The sequence below is a fragment of the Musca domestica genome, unplaced genomic scaffold, assembly GCF_030504385.1.
Source record: "Musca domestica strain aabys unplaced genomic scaffold, Musca_domestica.polishedcontigs.V.1.1 137, whole genome shotgun sequence".
NCBI lineage: Eukaryota > Metazoa > Arthropoda > Insecta > Diptera > Muscidae > Musca > Musca domestica.
In genome coordinates, this window is record NW_026712187.1 from 386112 (window position 1) to 413647 (window position 27536).

Genomic DNA, 27536 nt, shown 5'->3' on the forward strand with positions numbered 1-27536 from the left:
ACCCTGAGCTCATTTTTCAATAATTGCCGAATGGTAAGAAAACAACCACTAGACTCGGAGACCTTTTGGTCCATTGTGTTCATCCTAGTTAAGAAAATACGAGAATAGAATAGAGAGAAAAAAAGGAAATGAATAGCGAAAAGTGAAGAAGTAAGAATTTGTATATAGAGCAGAAAAATTAGTAGGTCTGTATTTACGGTGTGTTAACGTGCCGTGTTTAGCCATTTTAGTATTTTGGCTAACTGAAGAATGGTTGCTGGCTCGGTGTCGGAGAGGGAGGACAAGTCCCAGTAGCCTCTGTCTCGCTCCTATAAGAGTTGGTCAGTGGCACCGTTTCAGTTTCTTCCTCGTCTTGACAAAGCCTGCAGTATTCAGTATCGTCACCACCACCATTTAGATGTCATGGCCTTTGTGTTGCAGTGTCCTGTAATTAGGCCCACCACAAGCTTCAAGTCCAGTTTCTTCATGGATATAAGTGACCTTGACCTCCTTTCAGAGTTCACCGGCCAGATCTTCTTGGAAAGATGACATCCCCTTCCCTTTTGCTGAAATTTCGCAAGTGTGCAGTACTTGAAAGAAGTGACATAGGGGTGGCTTCACTGAGCTCTCAATCTCTAGATCTACTGACTCAGATCCGCGCCTGGCCAATTCATCAGCCGATTCATTGCCAGATATGTGAATTGCCAATGTCCAGGGACCCAACAGAGTTTGACAAACGATTTTACCTTTTCCAGAGCATTCCTGCATTCCAGAACTGCTATAGATTTGATTGTAAATGAATTTAGAGCCTTCAGGGCCGCTTGACTATCGACATATAAAGTCAAGATTTCTGCCTGAAAAACGCTACAGTCACTGTTTAGATTGAAGGATCGTTGGATATTTAGACTTTCACAGTAGACCCCGGCTCCCGTTCCCCTTTCCATATTTAATCCATCAGTATAGACAGCAATACCGTTAAAAGGTGGAGTGTCACGTATCCAAATGTCTCGGTTAGGTATATGGATATCAAGTAGTTCAAAGCTGTGCCTAGGTGATATATAATCGCTAGCTATAGCCTGATTTACTATGCTTCCCACATACTTGATAATGGCGGAGTGTCCAAAGGGCTGAGTCCAAAATGCTTTTGTACGCTCGTAAACAATATAATGAGCTGTCACTGGAATAATATTAACAGCTGTCGGACGGGTGGCTTAGAAATGACAGCAGTATGAACTTTGTTGCAGTTATCTCATCTCACCCTCTATATACTCTGTTAGATCTAAAATAATTATTTCGATGAGTTACAAACGGAATGATGAACTCCATGCTAGGTATGTGTGGATGCTATAAAAATATTCAATAGCTGCGTCAGATCTGTTTTACCATACGGATGTACTACATGGAGCATTAGAACAGCTACTCAACAAATTGCGAAAGCCATAACATTTTATAATTCATTCATAATTTATTGTCAATATATAAAAACAATATTGTTTAAATCCTATTTACACAAATATATATTTAAATGTTCGTAATATTTGTATGTGTATGTGTGTCTATGTAAAATTTTACATCTAAATTTATATTTTTTTGGAAAACTGCTTTTCTTTCTTTAAACTTGCATTTTGGTCATGGGCAAACCCTTGGCACCCAAACCAGTAACCTTATAGGTGGTACCAGCTGGATCTGGTTCGCCAAAACGAGATGAAGTGGTTACATACAAAATATCCAAATTGGGACCACCAAATGCGGCCGAGGTTATCTGCTTGCATGGGAACTTGATTTCCAACAAAACATTGCCGGTTCTAGGAAAGATAACGAATTGAGATTAGTTATGAACATAAAATTGGAAAATAGGTCTATAAAACTTACTTGGGATCCACCTTGAAAATGGTGTGACCATTAAAGGTGGCCACATAAATGTTGCCATCGGTATCAATGGTCATGCCATCGGGCAACAAATGATCCTTGGGACTGTTTTTGCGTAAATTAAAGACCACCTTGGGATTGGCTAGAAAAAAGAATAATGGAAAATTATGATTTATTTCCTTAAAGTGGATTACTTAAAATAACTTACTAGCTTTTCCGGTAGCGAAATCGTAGTCATATTCCTTAACCTCATAATCAGTGGTATCAATGTAATAGAATTTCTTGGTCTTTTCATTCCATGCCAAGCCATTGGAAATTCCCACATCGCTCTTGACCACCTCCACTTTGCCACCCTTCTCGTATTTGTACAACTCCCCATAACGATGTTCGAATTCATCGCCCACATATTTCATGGTACCGGCAAACAAACGACCCTGGGGATCACATTTGCCATCATTGAAACGATTATCGTTGAAACGTTGATCGCCCTGCTGAACTTCGAATAGAGTTTTCTTAACTTTAGCCACAGGCGATACACCATCCCAGGTGACGACAATAACACGACGTCCAGCACCTACGGCAAATTCATTGGTTGTGCCCTCAATGGGAATAATGAAACCGGCCAATGTTTCATTTTCAATTTGTGCCTTGTACACCTTGTCCTCGTTGTAATCGTAGCGATAGATTTTGCCAACATGAATATCGACATAGTACAAACTTTGACGCTCCACATCCCAGTGGGGACCTTCGCCCAATTCAGCGTGGGATTCTGGCAATGGTTCGACTTTGTAAGACATCTGAAAGAAAGAGAGAACAGAAAAGTTAATTTTATGTGTGAATAGATTGCACCATAAACAGATGAAATGAGAAATTGTGGCATACTTTTAGGCTTTGTGTGAATTCATTAAAAGTACTGTACAGTAGTTGTAAGTAAAGCATGAACATGTCAGCTGCATTTAACAAACCAGGAAAATAATAACTCAGACAAAACCTTCTAATTTAATATAGAGAGGTAATTTCCAGAAAACTCCTAGTAAGCCTAGTCGAACCTAGCGTTTACACTAAGGCAAAATTGTTATAAATCAGAAATGCATTTTTAAGTGATATTAAATTCTAGCAACTTTGACATCCTACGAATAAATTAAAACGAACAAGTAAGAAAGCTGTCAGTTCGGCCTTGCCGAACTATTAATACCCTTTAACATTTGGATTGAATTTTGCAATTTTCAAAAAAAAAATAAAATCCGTTAAAAATTCTGGTAAAGTCTTCAAAATACCGAATGTAACTATTATATTAAGATCTATACGACAACATGGACCTGCATAGGCAACTTTTGTCATAAGACATCACAATATTCAAATGCGAAATTTGAAAAACTCCATTACGAACTTCATATACCAAATTTAAAACAATTCCGGTGAATAATGTAGCAAAAATCATCAAAATTCCGAATATAGGGAGGTACCATTATATGAGGGCTATACCAAAACGTGGACCTGCACAGACAATTTTCTGTCATAGTCTGTAGTATCCATTACGAACTTCAAATACTAAATTTGAAACAATTCCGGTGAATAATGTCGCTTAAATCTTCAAAATACCGAATATGGGGAGGTACAGTTTTATGGGGGTTTTACAAAGACGTGACCAGTACAGTCAATTTTCTGTCATATGCTGTGGTATCCCTTTGGAACTTCAAATAATGTCGCTAAAATCACCAAAATACCGAAAATAGGGAGGTATCATTATATGGGGGCTTTACGAAGTCGTGGACCTGCACAGGCAATTTTCTGTCATAGGCTGTAGTATTCATTACGAACGTCAAATACAAAATTTGAAGCAATTCCGGTGAATAATGTAGCTAAAATCATAAAAATTTCGAATAAAGGGAGGTATAATAATATGGGGGCTATACGAAGGCGTGGACCTGCACAGACAATTTTCTGTCATAGGCTGTAGTGTCCATTACGAACTTCAATCATTAAATTTGAAACATTACCGGCGAATCATGTAGTTTAAATCACAAAAAACCCGAATATCGGAAGGTGCCGTTATATGAGGGCTATACGAAAACGTAGACCTGGGCAGACAATTTTCTGTTATAGGTTGTAGTATCCATTACGAACTTCAAATACCAAATTTGAAACAATTCCGGTAAATAATGTAGCTTAAATAACCAAAATACCGAATATCGAGGGGTGCCGTTATATGGGGGCTATACGAAGGATTGGACCTGAACGGAAAATGATCTGTCATAGGCTGTAGTATCCATTTCGAAATTCAAATACCAAATTTGAAACAATTCCGGCGAATAAAGTAGTTTAAATCGCCAAAATGCCGAAAATAGAGAGGTACCATTATGGGGACTATACCAAAACGCGGACCTATATGACCAATTTTCAATACCAAAAGTCCTGCAGTCGCTTTATAAATTTCTGTGACAGATTCTTGGCCCGCAAGTATACGTGGATGTATTTCAAACGGATAACATTTATCTGTTCCACAGAAGCTTCGGGTCAGTGTTCCGAAGGAGTTTTGGCTCACTGTTCCACATGAGCTTCAACTCACTGTTCCACCCGAGTAGTGATGTGGAAGGATTTAGCCGTAGCATACCACGACTAACTAATCTGCGATTGCCGATACAACGAGTTCCCGATCATCTATTTCTCATACACGACGCCCAAACACCGATGCACCAAGTCTCCAGTATCCTATCAACCGAACACCCAAATTGCATTCCCCAGAGTCTCCGATTATCTTTTAATTGTCTACGTAAGAGTTTGCGATCAAATCTTTTTCTCAATCCCCGGACACCTGACGTCCATTCATCAGAGTTCCCGATTATCTTCAAATCTTCTACAAACCTACAACTTCATTGCAATACGCGGACATCCGACGTCTACCATCAGAGTTTCCGATTAACTTCAAATCTTCTACAAACCCACAATCTTTATTGTAATACACGTATATTCGACGTGTACCATCAGAGTCCCTGATTATTTTCAAAGCGTCTACTACTCGAACATCATCATCGCAATCCCCGGAACTAAAATTCTATTCATTAAAATTGCCGATTATTTCCTAATCGTCAAGAAACTGAATCTCAACACTATAATTTCCGATATTCGCAAACATTGAACATAACATACCAATCAGCCGACAAGAAAACACGTTACATCTATAAGATAATGGTTGTAAAATTTTCCTTGTAATAGAGGCCATACAAAGATTGACATATGTTTTCTTTCTCCTATCGGTGTTGAAGAACGCTATCACTGACTTTTCTCTCCATCGGCGTATTACTTTTATTTTCTTTATTAATTAATTAATTAATTTTTTTTGTTTCAAAAAAGGTAAATGTTATCACTTTGAATATTAAAAACAAATACTTAGGAAATTGTAATGACTTCCTGGTTATCATCATGCCAGATGTTTAAAAATCTTATGAAACGTTTTTTTCATAACGTTTTGGATGCTGATAACGTTATATCAATCAATTTATAACTCTGGAATCTTTAAGAAAATCTGTTGGGGGTTTAGAGTTTACGCCAAGACTATAATCGACTCAAAAAATGAATACCCCCACGAAATTATATTCCCATGGAAAACATTTTTCTCGAGAGATAATAATCAGAGAAATGATTAACTGAGGAGAAATTATTTGAGAAGATGGCAACACTAATGTGTCGTTTTCGTATCTGGTGTATCCTATTTGTTGCGCAATTTAAAATGCGCAAAACATTTTTTCTCGAGAGATAATAGTAAGAGAAGTAGTGAATAATTGAGGAAATATAATTTGAGAAGATGGCAACGCGGATGGGTATTTTTCATACCTAGTGTATCCTATTAATTGTGCAATTCGAAATGCTTTTGTTTTTTTTTTTTTTTTTTCTAAAAAGTAAGAACCTTTAACCAACTATTTATATTGCATTTTTTTTACGGAAAAGGCAAAGGTTATCCGTTTGAATATTTACAACAAATACTTCTGTAATTGTTATGACTTACTGATTAGTAGCATGACAGATGTTAAAAATCTTATGAAACGGTCCTTTTTTAAATAGTTTAAATGCTGATAACGTTACATCAACCACATTATAGGACTGAAATCTTTAAGAAAATCTCTTGGGGGTTTAAAGTTTACGGCTAGTCCCCCCAACATTTTTTTCTCGAGAGATAATATTGAGAGATATAATGTATAATTGAGAAAGAATAGTTTGCGAAGATGGCAAGGCGAATGAATATTTTATGTACCTAGTGCATCCTATTTGTTGTGCAATTTGAAATGCGCAAAAAAATGTTCTTGAGATATAATAATGAATAATTGAGGAGATATAATTTGAGAAGACGGCAACGCGAATGGGTCTTTTTCATACCTAGTGTATCCTATTAATTGTGCAATACGAAATGCTTTTGTTTCATTTATTTATTTTTTTTTTTTCTAAAAAATAAACAACTCAAACAAACTAATTTTCAATTTTAAAATTCGAATATATTTTATCGAATATTGAAATGCCTCCCTTTTCCACTCTCGAAATTATTTTTCAGGAGAAATATGATAGTAAAAAATCGCGAATGCTTCTTTTTCGTACCTAGTGTATCCTAATTGTTGTGCAATTTTAAGTACGTTTGTTTTAATTTTTTCTAAAAATTGAACAACTTAAACAAACTAACTTTGAAATTCGAGTATATTTTGTCGAATGTTGAAATGTCTCCTTTGTCACCTTCGGAATTATTTTCCAAGAGAAATGTTTCCTTATGATAGGAAAATGGGTGAAGATGGCAACGCGAATGCATCTTTTACGTACTTAGAGTATCCTATTTGTTGTGCAATTTGAAATGCGTTTGATCTCATTTTTGTTTCTAAAAATTTAACAACTTCAACCAATTAAATTTCAATTCTATTTTGTCGAAGGTTGAAATACCTCCTTTATCACCCTCGGAATTATTTTCCAAGAGAAATGTTTCTTTATTATAGTAAAAAAGGGGAAAAATCCGTACGGAATTGTTTTTCATGATTGGGCTTTTTAATTCCCCGCACCATGTGACATATTAAACTTAAAATTTTAAATTATTTCAAATCTTTCTCGCCACAGTAAGCAATTCCAGTTCAAAGTAAATTAATTGCGGAATATTAGTAATGGCATTTAAAATGTCATTTAAAACCAGAACCACATATTTGTATATGTTTATGTAAACCAAAAATAACTTTGTATTTATTTAAGTGTACTTTTATTTTCTTTCACGTTACGATTTTCTGTTAATTCATTCAATTCCAAAACACCTGTTGTCTTTGTTTTCTCAGAATGAGATTTATACCCCGCCAACATTCACCCAGACCCAGTGACTTGGTTTAAAATACAAACAAAATATGGAACAGCAGTAACAGTGGTTTGTATAAAGATATTTTTTTAGAATGGGAATTTTAAATTATTTACTGCGCGTCACGACATTTCCGGATGAGAATTCGTTCAATTAATTTCCGTTATTAAAATGATGATTTAAATTGTTAATATTAGAATTACATTCGAACGTTTAGAATTACATTCGAAAGATAAGTTTTTATAAAAATTATGAATATTTACAGTGTTGCCATTTAGTAAAAAAGACAGCAACAATGAGATTGTGTCATATTCTTCTGGGGAGATGTCATTAGAGTTGACAAATGACAATTGTAAGCTTATAGAGGAGATACAAAAGGTAAACATTTATGTTTTTCTATAATAATAAATAAAAGTAGGTTTTATAAAAATAACATTAATGGAATTGAGCCTTACGATTTTCCAACGCTGTTTTTTATAATATTAAAATATTAACAAACAATTATACATTTGGGCGCCATTATTTTATATGGAGCAAAATCACTGGAATTTTGAGTCAGACCTAACCTTCATCATAATTTTATATCTAAAAATAAGTTGGGTAAGAAATTCACTCGAATAAATAATATAAGTTTCTAATTATTACTTCCTTCTGTAAGTCTATTATTAGAAGTTTAGTATATTCACCAACCAATTTTTTAGGATCTATAAACTGACGAAAGATAAAAATTTTGGAAATTTTCAACACCAGAAGCGACCTAATAACAGATAATTGGTTAAAAATGCATAAAACATTCGAAATCTGTAAAATCAGGTGTTACCCTTAACTAGCGAGAGGTCGGTCAAAAGCCGAGTTAACAAATACTTCGATGCCCTCCATGGGTACTTCGTGATTGGTTGATTGTAGGAAAACGCTGTGCCGGGTCTTATCGGCAGAGGACCAGACCTATCTGAAAGAAATCTTGTCTGGTCTTTCGCCTCTTCCAGAGCAGACGGCTCCTATAGAGCCAATTCTTGTTAGTCGATCCCTGTCTGATTTGACATTTCGTCTCATCAGAAAAAAAAAATTGAAAGAAATCTTGTCTGGTCTTTCGCCTCTACCAGAGCAGACGGCTCCTATAAAGCCAATTCTTATAAGTCAATCTATGATAGGGTGCAAATTGATAGGAAAGACGTCTTTGTGACAAAGACTGAAATGGCATTTTTAAACAAATGTCAGTTCATAGATAATATCATCGCTGAGGGCATGACAAGGTGCTTTGAGGATGAGGACAAGCAACGAGCTCGGAACCATTTGCCACCAGTTCCAGGCTGGTCTCAAACTTCGTATATTAAGTTCGTCATGGATACTACAGCTTATGACAAAAAATTACTTATGCGGATTTTTGTCTTTGTATAGCTCCCATATAACGGTAGCTTCAAATATTGGGTATTTTATGATTTTAGGGTTATTATAAACCAGAATTGTTTTAAGATTCGTATTTGAAGATCTTAAAGGGCACTGAAGCCTATGACAAAAAACTGCTGGTTGAGAAAAATATTTAGACATACTAAGCTTGAAAATAATCTTTGACTTGTTTCGTAATTTAAGATATAAGTATTGAAAATGGCGTCCTTTTGTGGTGGAGGAACCAGAAGGGGTGGGCTGATAGCTATCATCTTCACACCAGATCCTGTGTTAATATTGGAGTTTGCGAAGTTTAGAAGGAATCTGATACTTATTTCGCATTTTCTGAGATATATAATTATCCAAAGTTTTGTTTGGGAGGTACAGGCACGAGTGGAACGATATATCCCATCTTCACACCAGATCTTGTGTTGATAGAAATATTAAGATGTGCCGAATCCGATGCTCATTTCGCGCTTTACTAGCTTCTTGGCTATCCAAAGTTTTGACTCATTTTGGGGTAGTAGCAGAAGGAGTGGACCGATATATCCCATCTTCATACCAGATATTTCGTTCATAAAAATATTGGGATACGTGAAATTTTAAGAAAATTGGATCCTCAAAACGCTCATTATTATCGTTTTGGTTATTCACAATTTTGACCCTATGTGAGGGAGGTACCAAAAGGAGTGGGTCGATATCTATAATCTTCACAACGGATCTTGTGTTGCCAGAAATATTGATATGTGTCGGATTTTAAAGGAATAGAAAGCTCATTTCGCGCTTTCCGAGCATCTATTCAAAATGTTGACCCCTTTATGGGAGATGTACCAAAAAGAGTGGACCGATACATCCCATCTTCACATCAGATCTTGTGTTCATAAAAATATTGGGATGTGTGAAAGTTGAGGACGATCGGGCTTTTATTTCATATTTTATAAGATTTATAATTAATCCACGTATTAACCCTTTCTGGGGGAGGTACTTGATGGAGTGCAACGATATTGTCCATTTTCGCACCTGACCTAGCACTTACAAAAATATTGGGATTTGCAAAGTTTTCACAAAATTAAAGTGTCCTTTCTCTTTCTTAGAGGTAAAGCGGAACCCCCTTAGTTGGACTCCAAACATTCTGAAACGGATGAGACACATTTTGGCCCTATCAAATGGCACCTTCTCTAGCCATATGGCTGAGGGTAGAACAATTGAGGAATAGTAACGCAATTTGTATGTCTTGTAATTATTCAAAATTCTGATCCATTGGGGGAGGTACGATAAGTCTCATATTCACACAAGGTCTATTGTAGGTGGAAGTATGGTGTTGATCGAAACTTAAGAAACATCTATTAATTCTATTGTATTTTATGACAGTTATAAACATTTTTGAATTTTCAATCTTTGAAAAAGGATTGAAAAAAGCCCGTCTTTCCTTTATGCAGAATATGAAATATTTCAATACGCGATGTCATATTTCCACCAAAGCATTAAATTGACTGTTTTTTTTTTTTTAATTAACTTTTTCGAGACATGACACTCTTTTAATAAATTAGCGATATAAATGTTTCATATTTTTTCATTTTATTTTTTTTTTTTTAATTAGGCCTCTGAAATCCCTAAAATAAACGAAGGAAATCAAAATAATCAAAAAATAAGTTCAAACTTAAAAAACAATCTGTGAAGTTATAATCGCATACGACAATCCGGTGTACTGCTTTGGCATTTTGCATATTAAAAACAACAAAAAAAACTACTGCTTTTTCTTGTTGTTGTCGTCGTCATATCTTGTGCAATGGTCTTAACTAGTTTTATTTCCATATGTGGGAATACCGCAGTCAGTGTCTGTCATTGAAAAATATATGGACGCGCCCATGCTCAGATACGGCTATGAAGAAATTGTTGGAAACACAAACAACAAATATTTCACAGCATCTTTAAATTTTCAAATTGTTTGAGGCAAAAGAACTCAAAATTTTTTATTATTTATTCATTTTTTGTTTGTTTGTTTTTTTTTATTTACCGAGAAATTTTCCGAATTAACATGGACTTCCAGGGACACTACAACTTTTTCCACCAGCGGCTCATCCACATTGTTTTCAGCCACAATTTGTCTGGCGAACCACAAGCAGCAGACAAAATACAACACCAAAATTGGTTTACCACTTGGAAGCCTTAACATTTTGAGTCTTTGATTATTCTTTTTTGGTATCTGATCGGCTAGGTTGAATAACTTCCACAACAAAATCAAGGCCCAACAAACCAAAAAAACTTCACACAATTCAATGCAATCACACCAAATAAAAAAAACTATTTTAGATTTTTTCTAAACAATTAAACAATCGAAAAAATCAAAAATAAAAATCTCGTAAAAAAACTTAATTCACTTCTATTTGCTGGGCTCAGACACGATTCGTGCAATCCGTACGCGACTGTGATTTTTTTGAAGAGAATAAAAACCCGTTCGCAAAGAAAGTCAACTTGATCACAGCGTCCAAAACAAGCAACTAACTTTTAATATCAGATGGTTATGAGCTTTATTTGTTTAGTGATCGACACCAGAGGTAAAAACGAAGCTTTTTATAAATAAGTTGCACTCTCGACATTAAAAAAGACAAAAAGCCATACTCATCAAGAGATGGAAAGGGTTTGTCAATAATTTATTTTATTGGCGAACTGCATCTCAGTAGGAGCAAACACTGAGATATTTTAAGAAAATCGGAAGTAATTCTTGAAGTGATGCTACTCAAATAAATAATATTCTCCCTAAAACTGTAACTAATAAAATGTGTTACAAATGGTAAGATATGTTGAGGCGGAACATTAAATGGAATCCTTAATAGATTAGAAAACATCAGAAGGTTTATAGACAATTTTATTTCCTCAGTCCAGGACAGGCACGACTTTTGTACGATTTTGTCGCGGAAACTTATTTTTATACCCTCCACCATATGGAATTATACATTTTAGACACCACAAGGAATATATATTCTGGATCAGCATAAAATTCTATGTCGATTTAGCCATGTCCGTCCGTCTATGAAAATCACTCTAGCTTCCGAACGAGATGAAGTGGGTTGATACAATTTTACTCAAATGTGTATTATGTCTGCAGGAATTTTCGTTTTGAAAATGGGCCATGTATATCCACGTTTTGGTATAGCCGCCATATTATTCACCGGAAATGTTTCAAATTTGATATTTGAAGTTCGCAATGGTTACTATAGCCTAAGACAGAAAATTTTCCGTGCAGTTCCACGCCTTCGTATAGCCCCCATATAACGGTACCTCCCGATATTCGGTATTTTGATGATGCAGGTCCACGTCGTCGTATAGACCCCAATATAATGGGTACATTCGGTGTTTTTAAGATTTTAACAGAATTAATAACGGATTTTATTTTTTTGTAAATTGCCAAATTCGTTCCAAAAGATGAAGGGTATTCAAAGTTCGGACCGGCCCAACTTACAGCTTTTTTACTTGTTTTTTTTTTTTTAAGAAAGTACGATTTAGTACCGATTTACGACTTAGAAAAATGTCTTAAAATAATAAGGATTTTTATCTGAAGGTCATTGGAAAAAATTAAAAATCACGATTTTTGTCGGATGGCCTTGAACAAGATTCAGGATGGTTCTTGACAAGTATATATTAAAAATCCACGACTTTTGTCAAAAGGTCTGAGATTTTTTGTCAGAAAGTTCTTGAAAAAATTTTGGATGATTTTGGTTAGAAGGACCTTGGGAACAAGTTTTCCAGGATCAAGAATTTCTGGTCAGGAGTAATTGAAAATAGTTTCTTAAACAAAAAACACGATTTCTTGTCACAAAATCCATGTTTTTTTTTTTCCTAAAAAAAGGTTCAGGTTCTGAAAAACAGTTTCTAAAAATTCCGCGATCAGTCAAAAAGACTTTGATTTCAGAAAATGACAAGAACGACTTTTGAAAAAAAAAAAATTTAAAAAAATACGATTTTTGTCAGAAGGCCCATCAAAAAATAGGATTTTTATTAGGAGTTTCCTAACAAAATTGTGTTATAAATCCACGATTTTTGTCAAAAAGTCCTTGAAAGAAACCGGGATTTTTTAGCGAGAGGTTCCTGAAAAAAAGTCTCCGATTTTGGTTAAAAGGACGTAACAAGTTTTCCAGGATCAAGGATTTTTTTTGGAATTTTTTTTAAAGATTTTCAGGATTGAACAGTGTTAGCTTGTTTGTTCGGGATACCATAGTATTTTGTTGTTGCAAAATGGTCAGGCTTAATCCCTTTATTGTTCTATTGAGCTTACGATCTCGACACTTGGGTAAAAAAAGTTTTTTTTGTCATAGAAGTTATTTTTAAAATAACTTCTGGGGAGAATATTCCAGACAAAAAACAAGAGAACTGATGAGGATTGGTGGCTCTTTCCGAAACCTAGGTATTCCCTGCCTTACCCCCTGGTAAAAATTACCATCGTTCTCCACTAATAAACAAACGTTGTTTTTATAAAAACAACAATAAAGGGATTAAACCTGACCATTTTGCAACAACAAAATTTCAGAATTTTTAATACTTTTTGATTTAAAGAGAATATTTAAGAAATGTTCTTAAAAAAAATTGTGGAAAACCATTTTTTTCTAGATTTTTTTTTTAATTTCAGATTTTTTTTTTTTTTTTTTTTTTTTTTTTTGATTTTTTGTTTCTTAAAATTCACAATTATTGATAAAATGAACATTAAAGGCCCTTGACAAAAAAAAAAACTTCTTAAAAAATTTCTATTATATAAATTATAAGAGGGTCCTTGAAATTTAGTTTCTTAATCCTCAATTTTTTATCTTAGAATAATTTGTAAAAATCATTGTTTTTTACTCAGAAAGAATTTGTAAAAATATTCTGAAATAATTCATAATTCCAGGTCAGGAGATGCTTAACAACATTTTCTTAAAAAATGTTATGATTTCCGGTCATAAGATTTTTAAAATTTTTGTTCATAAAAATAGACGAAGTTTCTTAGAAAAACCATGATATTCATTCAGAAAGAACTTAAAAAATGTCCTTTAAACAAACGCATGATTTTTATTTTGGAAAGCCCTGTTAAGAGTATTTTTTAAAATTGATTTTTTGTCTTGAGGTCCGTTTAAATTTTTCGTAAGAAATCTACGACATTTTGTCAGGAAATCCTAGCAAAAAATCTGAGGTGGTTTGGTAAAAATGTCATTGGAAAAATGTTTTTAAAAATCCACAATATTTTATCAAAAAGTTATAAAAAAATTTGTTTAAAAAAACACGATTTTTGTCCAAAAGCTGGAATCTCCTTGAAAATTTTTCATAAAAATCGTTGTTTTGAAATAAAGACTAAAAACCGACGATTTGGATGTAAAATGTTGTTAAAATATTTATAATAATCCGTGATTTTCAATCTGGAAGAAATCTTTGAAAATATTTTCTCAAAAAACCAAATCATTTTTAGGTAGACAGGAAGTCCTTGAAAGCATTTTCTTAAAAAGCATTTTCTTACAGATTGAACTATGTTTCTTTGGAGAACCTTTTTTGTAGGAAGAACTTTAAAAGGTATTCTTATAAATCCCACTTTTTTGCTGAGGTACTTCTTAAAAAATATTCTAAAATTCACGATTTTTGGTCAGGATGTCCTTGAAAATAATTACTTAAAAAATGGCTTACATCTTCTCGGGGGCTTACATTGACTCAGGGGTATCAACAGCTTAAAATATTTTACTCATTTTTCTCAATTGAAATGGCGCCCAAGACAAGAGTTTTAGAAATGTTGACACAATATGAAGTAAGGACGATACTGCATTGCTTTCTAAAAAATCGTTTTCAAAGTTAAGACACTCTTTGATCCATTTACATATGATCAAAAGTTTACTCTCGCACATATTTTGGACACAAATATTCACTTAACTTATAGTTCCACACACTTTTTCCGATATCCTTTACACATTGTTCCTTTAATTGCAAATATATATTTCTTTTAATTTCCATACCTTTTTAAATGAAATTGGGATTTTTCAAGCGAGGATAATTCGTAGGCAAAATTGTACTGCACGACCACTTCGAGACGAGAATGTCCACTGATGTTTGTAAAACAATTCGAAAGATCTTTTATAGGGGAAATGAATTATGGCCAGTACTCTGATATCAGTTCATTCATAATAAGTACATATTTAAAGAGTTGTAGTCCATATACAAATGTACACACATACAGTGAGATAATACAATTCATGGGCAGCAACAACAATTTCATGCACAACTTGAAGTATTAGCAAAAAATACATATGTATATTGATAAGCCAATTAAACAAATAAATCATTATAAATAAAAATTTGAGAATTTAATGTGAGATGAAAGTTAGGTTTGGAAAGATGTCATCGCAATGAAAGGAATTGAAATTTTTATACCCTACAACACTATGTGTTGGGGGTATTATAAGTTTGATTGGGCCAGAATTTATGTAACACCTCGAAATATTGGTTTCCCATATAGGAAAGTATATATGGATCTTCCTAGCTCGCCGAGCTGAGTCGATCTAGCTATGTATGTCCGTCCGTCCGTCTGTCCGTCTGTCCATGTTAATTTGTAATCACTCTACAGGTCGCAATTATGGCCCGATCTTTACGAAATTTAAAATGTAGGTGGGGTTAATATCAGAATAGATGATCGCCAAATGTTTAGGGGTTGAAATGGACCAAATACTGAAAAAAATCATGATTTTGCAGTTGCTCTACAGGTCGCAATTATAGACCAATCGACGCGGAATTTCGAATGTAGCTAGAGTTTAGGGCGGGGAAGAAGCCTACCAATTTGGATGGTCATCGGATAATATTTAGCGGGTAAAATAGACCATATATTTTGTATTGCAAAAAAATTGGAAATTTTTCATTAAACCGCGAATATTTTAAATCGCGGCGAAATCACAAAGCCATGACAGGGTTACTTCTGATCTTTACATTGATGTTAACATCCAACAAATCGGATATATAGCAAAATATGTGCGACATATTTGTCTATTAAAGAAGATATGCTTGAAAGATCTCTTTTATGTCGAGAACGGCTGAACTGATTTCGACAGTTCTCATTAATTCAGAATGGCCTCTTGGCAGAAAAGAAAAATCGCCTAAAAAATCGCATAAAAATATTTCTTTAAAGATGAAAATATTGATTTTGTAAATTTTCTCATATTTTTTCAATTTTGTCATATTTTTGGCATATTTTCATTTTGAATTAAACATTTGGTAATATTTTTACAGCAAAATTGTCAGCAGGTCGTAATTATCGCCCGATCCTCACACGCATTTGAATGGGGGTTACCGCACATTGCAAAAGCCAAGCAGTTTCGGATGGCCATCCAAAAATATTCAATGTTTAAAATAGTTTGCCAACTTTTGTAGACAAAATACGAAAATGTCCATTCCAGTGACTTTTTGGAGAATTCACAAATACAGGAAAGGCGCACTTCTGACTAATTCGTTAACGCTGATTTAGTTGAAGAATATAGTCAAATGGGTGTATCTCATATAGATGCGTTTCGGTCAAAAACCAATAATAAATGTTAATCTTTTGCCACTTCTGAGAGATTATGGGTCTTTGGGAAATATTGGTTCCAGATCTAGGAAGACCATTTACGTGAAACATCTACCAATAAATTGGAAATTAGCAAATTAGTTTAAGTTGCTATTATTCGAAAATTAGAGAACGAAACCTGATGGTTTTCTTTTATTATTTGTCACAATATCTTGTGTAATTCTTTCGAGTATCTCGCCTATATAAACTGTATCGTTTATTATAGTGTTGTAGGGTATTCAACGGTCGGCCCCGCTCGACTGTAGCCTTTGCTTACTTGTTTATTTTAATTTTGCAAAATATGGGAGAGATTTATTTTTATTTTAATTTTGCAAAATATGGGAGAGATAGGCTACAAATTTGACCGATAATAACAACGGTCATTAGAGACTCAACTCAAGAAGAGTAACATTGAAATATTGATTAATTGGTTTGAAAATGAATATTCAAAATATTTGAAATACATCAAAACTGGACAAATAGAAAACATTCGTTGTCCAGCAATTTGTAAGCACACAAAATGATCGTGTTTACTTGTCAAAGAGGTCAACTGAAAGTGTGCACCTTCGGTTGGCCACCAGAACTCAAGCGCCGACCATGAAAATGGTGTGGGCCGCCATAACAGTCGATGGCCACTGTCCGCTAGTATTAATCGACCGTGGCATCAGAATAAATGCCGAATATTATCGCGAAAATATTCTGGACGATTGTGTCTGGAGTATTTTGGAAAGCAAGGTTGGCACTAAAAAATACCAAAGTATCAAACACCTCAAACAAGCGCTTCGCCGGGAATGGACCAAAATACCGCAGATCAACATTCGGGCAGCGTGTGACGGTTTCATTGGTCGTTTGAAGGTCATAATTCGTGCCAAAGGTGTCCTATTAGAACAAATCTAAACTTATACTAAAATTTGATGCTATTTCATTCAATAAAATTAAAAAAAAATCAACATCTTTTATCTCACCAGAATCTCAACAGAATTTTCAGAATACGTCAATTTTTAATGAAATTTGAAATGTTTGATGGAATTTGGTCTAACAATTTGTTTGTCAAATTATATTGAAATCGGTCCAGATTTGGATATAGCTCCCATATATATATTTTCGTCCGATTTGATACACCAAACACTCTATGTATCTCCCATTTCAATAAAACTTGCAACGTGTTACGGAATTCGGTACAAAAATAATTTGCCAAATTGTATTGAAATCGGTTCGGATTAGGATAAGCTCCCACATATATTTTCGTCAGGGTTTATGTATTTGATGCACTAAAGTCGGAAATTTTATCCTAATTTCGTAGTCGGGATAGAATTTTGCACAATCATTTTCATTCAACTGCGAATTAAAATTCAGTTCCGATATATATCACGACAGATCGCCTGAATCGAGAACAATTGATATTAGTAAAATCATTGCACAATGGACCCAGAGCCAAGTTTTCTGTCCAATACTATTTCAAAGTATTCATATGTAAACCCTAGAAACCAACAGTGACCTCAATATCAAATTTCAGAATTTAAGCTCTATTCCTGCACCCAATACAACATTTGGTAACAAACCAATTTACCTCTCTCCATTCCAAACAGCAACAGTGATCCAAAATTAGCACAATTAGTTCCATTTAATACAGATCTCAACAACAGAGACCTCAATATCAAATTTTGCGATTCCAGCGCTATACATTCACCCAATACTATAATCAAAACCACCTCCATATTTTGAACCCAGACACCAACAATGTCATTTATATGAAATTTCAGGATTTCAGCTCTATGGAGTACTATTTAGTTCGTTGGTACCATTTAGTACTCTTCGCATTTCCAAACCACCGCCAAATCTAAATATCAAATTTCAGAATTTTACCTCTATTCCTTCACCCAATAGCAAACATAGTACACATTTCCGAAACAATCTCCATAGGTCCAGGCTACACATGAACAGCGAACCTAATACCAAATTTTTGATATCAAGAACTATTTGTTCACCCAATACCAAATTGTACCAAATATAGTACTGTTCGTTCACTTGTGGTACACATTTCAAAAACCACCTGTTTATCACAAACCTGCCATTAGTTCGCTTTTAGTACGTACGTAATTTAAATTTTAGCTCTATCCGATCACATAATTCTATACCACAATTCTGGTACTATTTTAGAAGTTTAGTACCATTTTAGAACTTTAGAACCCTACATTTAGAACCCTAAAGTTCGAATTTCCAAAAACCCTTTGATATAGATGTACTTGGAATCCATCAGTTACTCTCTTCCCAAATTTAATTTATATCTCATTCCGTTTGTCCAATACAAAGTATTAAATATTTAGTACATTTTAGTACTTACCGTACCCATTCAGTACGAATTTCCAAAAGCCCAGCCTACGCACTAAACTGGCCTTCGTGTAAAATTTCAAAATTCTAACTTGAGCCGTTACGTGTGGGCTTTGATTCTCAGTCAGTCTCTTTGGACCAAAATCGTTTTAGGATATTGTGGGTCAATCTAGAGGTGTTCGTCCGTCAGTCCGTCTGTCTGGCTGGTGCGCACGATAACTCTCGAAGGGAGTATCCGATTTGATCCAATCTCGACACATTTTAATATTATTGACAAACTTAGATCAAGTTCAGAGATGGGCCATATCGGTCCACTCCTTCTGGTTCCTCCCCCACAAAAGTTCAACATTTTCACAGAAAATAGTTTTCGTCATAGAACAAAATAGGATCATCCAATTTTATGCAAACTTTGCTAATCCCAATCTTTATATCAGTGCTGTGTTAGGTGTGAAATGGACAATATCGACCAACTCCATCATGAACCTCCCCCCACAAAGGGTCAAAATTGTTAACAACTATAATTCTAAACAATTTAAAAAACAGTAAGTTCGGCCGGCCCGAACTTTGAATACCCTCCACCATTTGGAACGAATTTGGAAATTTTCACAAAATAGAATCTTTAAAAAATTCTGTTAAAATTTTAAAAATACCGAATATAGCCGTTATATTTGGGTCTATACGACATGGACCTACATAGGCCTTGTAAGTCATAAGCCATTACCATATTCAAATTCGAAACTTGAAATAAACGGTGAATAATGTAGCTAAAATCATCAAAATATCGTATATAGGGAGGTATCGTTATATCGGAGCTGTGCGAAGACCTGGACCAGCATAGACAATGTCACAGGCTATAGCATCCATTATGAACGTGAAATACGACATCTCAAACAATTTCGGTGGGTATTGTACCTTAACTCGTCAAAATACCGAATATAGGGAGGTACTGATATATGGGGCCTATATGAAGACCTGGACCTGCATAGACAATTTTCTGTCACAGACTGTAGTTCCCATTACGAATCTCAAATACCAAATTTGAAACAATTCCGGTGAATAATGTCGCTAAAATCATCAAAATACCGAATATCGGGAGGTACCGTTATATGGGAGCTATACGAAGACGTGGACCAACGTGGCCCGAACTTAACCTGCCTACTGGAAAAATAAACACGTGTGCAATATTTTAGCCTTCTATCTCAATACGTTCGAAAAATAGCTTGATTACAACAGACAGACAGACAGAGAGACGGACATGGCTAAATCGACTTAGAATTTTACGCTGATCAAGAATATATATACTTTGTTGGGTCTGACATGGGTATTTCGAGGAGTTACAAACGGAATGACAAAGTTAATATACCCTCCATAGTATGGTGGAGGGTATAAAAAATGCGAAATAAGCATCCTCCTCCGCATATGAATTTAAGATAAAAAAGGAGAGTACCTGATTCGCCACAAATCCTACACATAAGTCTACAATTCGGCCTAATGAAACTACTTTTGCTTAAAAAAATAAATGTCTACACTTGTATGGGAAATGTAGTAAAAATTAGTCAATTATTCAAACCAATAATAAAGTATCGAATCATTTTTTATTCTAAATGTCGTGGACATAATAAAATTTGCAAGTTCATTGAAAAACTTAAATCAACTTGATAATATTCGCCAGTAGCCGCCTTTTAACGATAAGAAGCAACGGAGAGAAACGTCTCAAACACAAAACTTGTGCATGTCTTTGTTAGTGCAAACACTATTCAAGTATTTATTGATAATAGACTCTCGAATAATGTCTTTAAAATAAAATATTGAAATATTAAATTTATTATTCGGTTTGTAGTAAATTGAAGGCCCTTTCAAAAATTACTTAATGTCGATCCAAACTATGTCCATTTTATTGGATTAACATTTTGTAATTCCTTTTCTTTCTGTTGCGGTGTAATTTCTTGCACTTCTGCGACGCGGGTTTCGATCAAATCGCTTCTTTACTTTTCGAACCATTTCTGCTGATGCTGCTGTTTTCTTCCATCCACTTCCTTGACGTCGGACTATGCTACCAGTATCACGGTAACGAGCGATTGTACGAGACACAAAAGATTTATTCACATTTAAAAGCTGGAGTGCTCTAACGATAGCCACTTGTGGTTTTCCAGCCAAATATAAAGAAATCACACTATCACGCTTGAATACCATCACGAATAACTTTTTTTTCTGGAAAATACTCTTGTAAACAATATAATGAGCTGTCACTGGAATAATTTTAACAGCTGTCGGACGAGTGGCTTAGAAATGACAGCAATCTGAAGTTGTTTGCAGTTTTTTCATCTCACCCCGTATATACTTTATTGGGTCTAAAATTATTATTTCGATGAGTTACAAACAGAATGACGAAGCAATCAAGGAGGGTATAAAATTGTATATGGATCAATTGTTATACCCTACACTACAAGGTGGTAAGGGTATTATGTCTTTGTGCATTTGTTTGTAACAGGCAAAAGGAAACGAGATAGGCCCATAGTTCCTTTTGATGATCTGCATAGAAACACATTCTGAGTCGATTTATGCATGTCCGTCCGTCCGTCTGTCCATGTATTGTTGTGAAAAAAATGCAGGTCGCATTTACTATCCGATTGAGATGAAATTTTCCAAACAGCATTTGTTTGGCCCAAGGACGAACCCTATTGAAATTGGAGATAATCGGTAAAAATTTAGACATAGCTCCCATATATATCTTCGTTCGATTTGCCTCTTATTGTGCACCAAACGTGTAATATCTGCCCGAATAGTATGGAATTTTGCACATACAACCAAATTAGGCCTAAAAATAAGTATGCCAAATTTGATCGAAATCGGTTCAGACATAGCTATTGCTCCAATATATATTGTTCATCCGATTCGATATTTTAGTCCTCCGCAGCCGTAATATGCCCTCTTTAACAACAATATTTGGGGAAATATATCAAATACAGATCAAAAATAACTTTGCTAAATTTTATCGAGATCGGTTCGGATTTGAATATAGCTCCCATATATAACTTCGTCCGATTTACCTTTTATTGTGCACCAAACGTCTAATATTTGTCCAAATGGAATGGAATTCGGCACTCACGACCGAATTGAGTCTGGAAGCTAGTATGAAAAATTTGGTGAGGATCGGTTCAGATATTGCTATAGCTCCTATATATATCGTTCATCCGATTTGTTATATTTGTTACCCACAGCCGTGATATGCTCTCCGTAACAACGACATTCAGGGAACTATATCAAATACAGCTCAGAAATATTTCTGCCAAATTTTATCAAGATCGGTTCAGATTTGGATATAGCTCCCATATATATCTTTATCTGATTTCAAATTAATTTTGCACCAAATGGGCAATACAAGTCCGAATTTAAAAGATACAATTGCTTCGGCATATTTAGTCCTTTGAATTTTAAATTATAATTATAATCATAGGGTGTACGATTGAATTCTCCCATAAAAATTGTTTTAATTGTTATGTGGAGCTCAACTATATTAGCAAAGTGGTATAGGGTATCATAAAGTCGGCCCGCCCGACTTTAAGACTTTCTTTACTGGTTATAATTGCTATCACCTACAATACTAGTACAGTGAGCTATTTTTGAAACGTTATCCAATATTATGGGATGAAGAAAGGATGCTTGTGTTCAGTATTTTGCCATAATCATTTAATTCATGCAATGCAAAAAACAAAATATGCATATAAACACACCCACACGTATAAATTGAGTCTGCCTGCTAATAAATAAGTAGATGCGTGCATATTTTATAGTCCAATATCCAGACAGGCAGACAGACAGACAGAATGAAAGTTTGACCTTCATTCCAAAAGCTGCTGATAATAAAACCAAATAATCCATCCATTGGCTGGTTTCTAGCAACTCGTGCAGAGTCACATTTTTTTCGAGATCAAAAACATAATTAAATTTAATTATTAAAATATCAATATTTTGATAAAAATAAACTGCCCAAATCGACAACAACAACAACAACAGGAGACTTATCATTTTTATTGCTTGTCTTTAGTTAATTATTATGGCATACAATTATGATTATAGGCTTATTAGAGGAGCATGCGAAATGATTTGATGTGATAAAGACCATTTAGAATGATTCCGTTTCAAAAACGTGCTTTAATTTATGATTTATTACAATTTTCAGATTTTCGTGATTTATGAGTATTCTTTATCAAAATTTGGAATTAATGCTATTTTCATGTGTCACGTATTGAGCCTACATTTATTTTTACATTATCAGCAAAATAATGTATAGTTTTTATACCCTACACCACATAGTGGTAAGGGTATTATGTCTTTTTGCATTTGTTTGTAACATGGAGAAGGAAGCGAGATAGACCCATAGTTACGTTTGAGGATCTTCATAGAATCGCTTTCTGAGTCGATTTATGGCTGGCAGTACGTCTGTCCCTCCATCAGTCCATGTATTTTTGTGAAAAAAAATGCAGATCGCATTTATTATCCAATTGAGATGAAAGTTTGCAAACAATGTTTGTTTGGCCCAAGGACGAACCCATATTGAATTTGTTGATAATCGGATCAGATTTAGATATAGCTCTCGGGTTAATTGTGCACTAATTGACCAATATCAGTCCAAAAGTCCTGAATTTTGGTACATTCGACCGAATTCAGTCTAGAAGCTATAGCTTTATCTGATTTGGTGTTTAAGTCTCTCAAATTCGTAATATGTATTCGACTAAAATGACATTTGGTACCAGATATCTTATGAAGTTTGGAAATACATTTGGCAAATTTTATCGAGAACGGCTAAGATGTGGATATAGCTCCCACATATATCCTTAATCCGATTTCAGGTTTATTGTGCAAATAATGACTAATATCAACCCAAATGGAGTAAATTTCGGGACGTACGTTTTCATTTTGTGCAACTCGGCTCCGAAACATTGTGATATCATGAACCCTATAACAAACTATAACAGGTCTAAAGCCAAATGTTGATAGGTGGTATGATCCACTTGAAATAAATTCTTTTGTTACGGGAGCTCTACTTAATATGCATAGTGGTATGGGGTGTCATATAGTTGGCCCCTTCCGACTTTTAACTTTTCCTTACTGGTTTTAGTTTAAATTCAAAAGAGGTTTTTTTCAAGATTACTTCTAGGTATTTGGTTTACTGGAGGGGAAGTCTGGTTCGTCAATGTTCCCGAATTTAGTCTTCCTGGTGAAAAGACATAGTTCCGTATTTTTTCGGGTTTACGATGAGTTCTCTCGACCTACCCCAGTTCTAGCTATCTTTAGGACGATTCCGTCCTTTTGCACAGTAAATTTGGATTCTTTCCCCTCAGAATTTTAATAACATCGCCTACCTCCTTAGTAACGCTCCTTAAAAGACTAGTTATGGATGTAATGTGCTATTTTTGTCCACCACAGCCGTAATATGCACGCTATGACAAGAGCTATAGGTCCCACATACATGTTTTCCCCGATTTTGTATTAAGGTCCTTCACTTAGGATACCGCATAGAAATACATCTGCTAACATTTAAAGAAATCGGTTCAGATGTGTACACAGCTCCTATATATATCTTGATCCGATTTCACTTTTACTGTGCACCAAAGGGGTAATATCAGCCCAAATAGGATGAATTTTGGGGAAAATCGGTTCAGACACAAGTGCCCCCCTCAAATTTAGTGGAAATCGATCCAGAGAAGAATATACCTCCCATATATAAGTTCCATTCGATATCAGATGAAACGGCTGAAGCTAGAGTCTTGAAATTTAGCATGAGAGCCAGTCTTGGTTTGTGGTAAGGGTTTTCGGAAGTTTGTACTAAAATAATAAGGAAAGTACATAAATGTACTAAAATTGAATACTTTTGTATTGGGTAAACAAAAAGAGCTAGAATTCTGAAATCAACGCATGAAAAGTGTCAAATAGTACTATATTTTGTACAATTTGGTATGGTGTGAACAGATACTGCTTGAATTCGGAAATTTGGTATTCGGGACGCTCTTCATGAATGTGGTTTCGGAAATGTATATATATATATATATATATATATATATATATATATATATATATATATATATATATATGTATATATATATATATATATATATATATATATATATATATATATATATATATATATATATATATATATATATATATATATAGATATATATATATATATATTTGTATTGGGTGAAGGGATGAAGGGAGATAAAATTCTGAAATTTGATATTAAGGTCTGTGTTGGTATCTAAATTTAGGATATGGAGTTGGTTTTGGAAATGTGTACTAAAATTGTTCTTATGGGTCTAAATTTGGTAATGAGGGAAATTATAGAGCTGAAATTCAGAAATTTGATATTAAGATAACTCTTGGTGTCTGTTGTTAGTTCGAAAAGTACTAAGTGGTTATAAATTTGGTATTGGGTGAAGGAATAGAGCCGAAATCCTTAAATTCTCTTGGTATCTGGGATTGAGATATGGAGGTAGTTTTGAAAATATGTACAGTTGGTTTCTAGGATGGAGAGATGTTGATTGGTTTGTATATTTTTCAATTTGCTATTGGGTGAAGGGATAGAACTGAAATTTGATATTGAGGTCACTTTTCGTATCTAGGGTTGACAAATGCAGACGTTGAAATAATTTTGGACAGAAAAATTGGATGTGGGTCCATTGTGCAATGGCTATTATAATGGCCTCCTCGGAAAAATTCAAAATGAAAGTTTTTAAAAACTTTTTGGTGTAAGAGGTAAACATTTTCCTGTTATTTTTTCGAAAAAGCAAAAACTTGAATAACGTATAAAACCTTGAGAATCTGAAAATTTAGTACTATGTATAAAGTTTTGATTAATTTTTTTTTTTTTATTTTTTTTTTCAAGCTGAACAAATTGTGAACGAACGTAAAGTTTGAATGTAGAATTTTTGCTGACGAAGTAGGCGACACTTGCTAGTTCCCTATATAAACGTTTATTTGTTTCGGTTAACTCTACTTTATGTATATAGCGGTGTAGGGTATCATAAAGTCGGCCTGCCCGGCGTACCAACAAGACTGGACCGATCGATTTAATTTTCACACTTCACATTACAAAGGCAAAAATATAAAGATGTAAAAAAAATTAAAGAAAATCGACATAGATTTCCCTAAAATATGGATCCTTGGTTATGGAGGCCGAATTTGGCCCGTATTAATTATTCCCTTTGCTCAATATATTACTTTTTTGCAAATTTTTGAAATCCGCGAGATACCTTACCTTCTTAATTTTGCCATGATTTGAAATAAATCAAATACTCATATCGAGAGTGATCGATCGTACAGACAGCCAGAATGATATATGTATGTCATGTGACAGCTTAAATTTTAATAAAATACATAAAACAGACGTTTGCTGTTTTAAATCGTTTAAATATAACGGACACTGAATTAGTGTTTTATGAATTGCCCTGTTAACGCACACATATGGTAATCAGGTGATAAGTAATCAGCTGGGATGGCAAGAAACAGCTGATCGCAGTGTCAACATATATGCAATGAAATAACACGTCACATAATCTAACAGGTTGTCGACCAAAAACGCTAAAAAAATATTATTATCACTGGACAAACCTGAATCTAAAAAATAACCATAGAAAATTTTTAATTGTTCCTAGTAATTTACCAAACGTCAATAGTACGATATACGTATGAAGACACATATTTTCACATTGAGGGATTTTATTATTCTGCGAGAAGACAAGACAAGTGAATTCATGTATTTGTTGAGGAAATAAGAAATTTTGGCACAAGCTTAGAAACAATAATTAAACTGGGAATGAACATTTAATATATTTTTCATTTCATATATTATTTATATATTATTTAACAATATTTAATATATTATTTAACAAGGCGAATTACAGAAAAATGCAGAGATGGAACAATGGTATAATGAAGAGAAGGTAGGCCAACTTTGAAAAAATTGCAAGTATAGAGGTCTACCTGTTTGGCTTGTAATGTCAGAATTAGTATCAAAACAATAAAAAATCAAACAACTTGTCGCATTTGATTTGAATAAATAATTAAAAAATGCGATAACTGAATGAAAGGTCAACACTTATTTTAAAAATCATGTACTATATATCTCTAAAGGATTATTTCGCTACAAAAACTCTAGATTTTGTCGATGCATACGTTGAAACAAACATTTTGAAAACACCCGAATTTGAATGTTTTCTGAACAATTTTTTTGTTATTGAAAAGAAAACACATACATAAACAAATAAAGATGACATATTAAGCCAAGAAAATAAAAAAAATTAAAATCATATGGTATCATAGCCCTACCTTGATATCATTGTACCATGGATGGAAGTGCTTATTTGAAGTGACTTTACCTTCTTAATTTTACCAAGATTGTCCCTGTCTCTCGTTTTTATGTAAATCCCCATTGTTTTTCTTCACAATTTGTTTGCAATGTCAAAAAAATTGTATTTGATGTATGTAGTAGTACATACATCAAATACAATATGTTTTTATGTTTCGTTATATTATCACATTATCAATTGTCCCCAAAAACCACTCATCCCAACATATGTTTTGGATATTTCTTTCAGTTGCATTTGTTTCTTCTGAAAGGTATTAGTAAAATTAACCCATTACGTTACCCTTTAATAGTTTAAATGCTCAATCCTTCATTAGTATTTTTCCTCACTTTTTCTTTGTCTAATATTCTTAGGTTATCAACAAATCGAGAAAGTAACCCGTTCCCTAAATGGGTCGCTCGAAGTTAAAAATTAGTATCAATATTTTTTCCGTCTTCTAATGTGAAATAGCATATACTACTCAAATATACTATATAGAAGTAACGCTGCGATATAATAATAACCGCTAAATGTACAACATGTTTACGTGCAGAATACAGCCATACGCTTGTTTTGTTTTGGTGACAAATTTAATTATAATTTATTTTAACGATTTCGCCGACTTACCTTTAAATGTTATGCACAAGAGACAAGAAATTAAAAAAAAATGATATCAACAAAATAAAACAAGAGAACAAAACTAAAGATTAAAATGGTACACCTTATCTCGTATTATCTCGCACTCACCTTTAAT

The 27536-nt window shown here is 34.0% G+C and overlaps 1 protein-coding gene across 4 annotated transcripts; it reads right to left on the reverse strand.

Annotated features, from left to right (window-relative positions):
- Positions 1–1424: 1424 nt before the first annotated feature.
- Positions 1425–27536, reverse strand: LOC131800998 (regucalcin-like). Of its 4 annotated transcripts, none has more exons than XM_059118913.1 (4): positions 27410–27536; positions 2057–2645; positions 1852–1990; positions 1425–1784 (listed from the first exon to the last, which is right to left on the reverse strand). In XM_059118913.1, exons 2-4 carry the CDS (start codon positions 2643–2645, stop codon positions 1592–1594), a joined length of 921 nt encoding a protein of 306 aa, XP_058974896.1. In that variant the 5' UTR covers positions 27410–27536; the 3' UTR covers positions 1425–1591. The 4 variants fall into 4 exon arrangements, with proteins under 4 accessions (XP_058974896.1, XP_058974894.1, XP_058974897.1 ...); XM_059118911.1 differs by lacking the exon at positions 27410–27536 and adding an exon at positions 14527–14664; XM_059118914.1 differs by lacking the exon at positions 27410–27536 and adding an exon at positions 10936–11034.

Coding starts and splice junctions, on each gene's coding strand:
- LOC131800998 (XM_059118910.1), bottom strand. CDS start 10,730: ATGTTAAGGCTTCCAAGTGGTAAACCAATTTTGGTGTTGTATTTTGTC. Junction 2,646..10,571: donor TTAATTCGGAAAATTTCTCG/GTAAATAAAAAA, acceptor TCTTTCTTTCAG/ATGTCTTACAAAGTCGAACC. Junction 1,785..1,851: donor ATTTTCAAGGTGGATCCCAA/GTAAGTTTTATA, acceptor TATCTTTCCTAG/AACCGGCAATGTTTTGTTGG.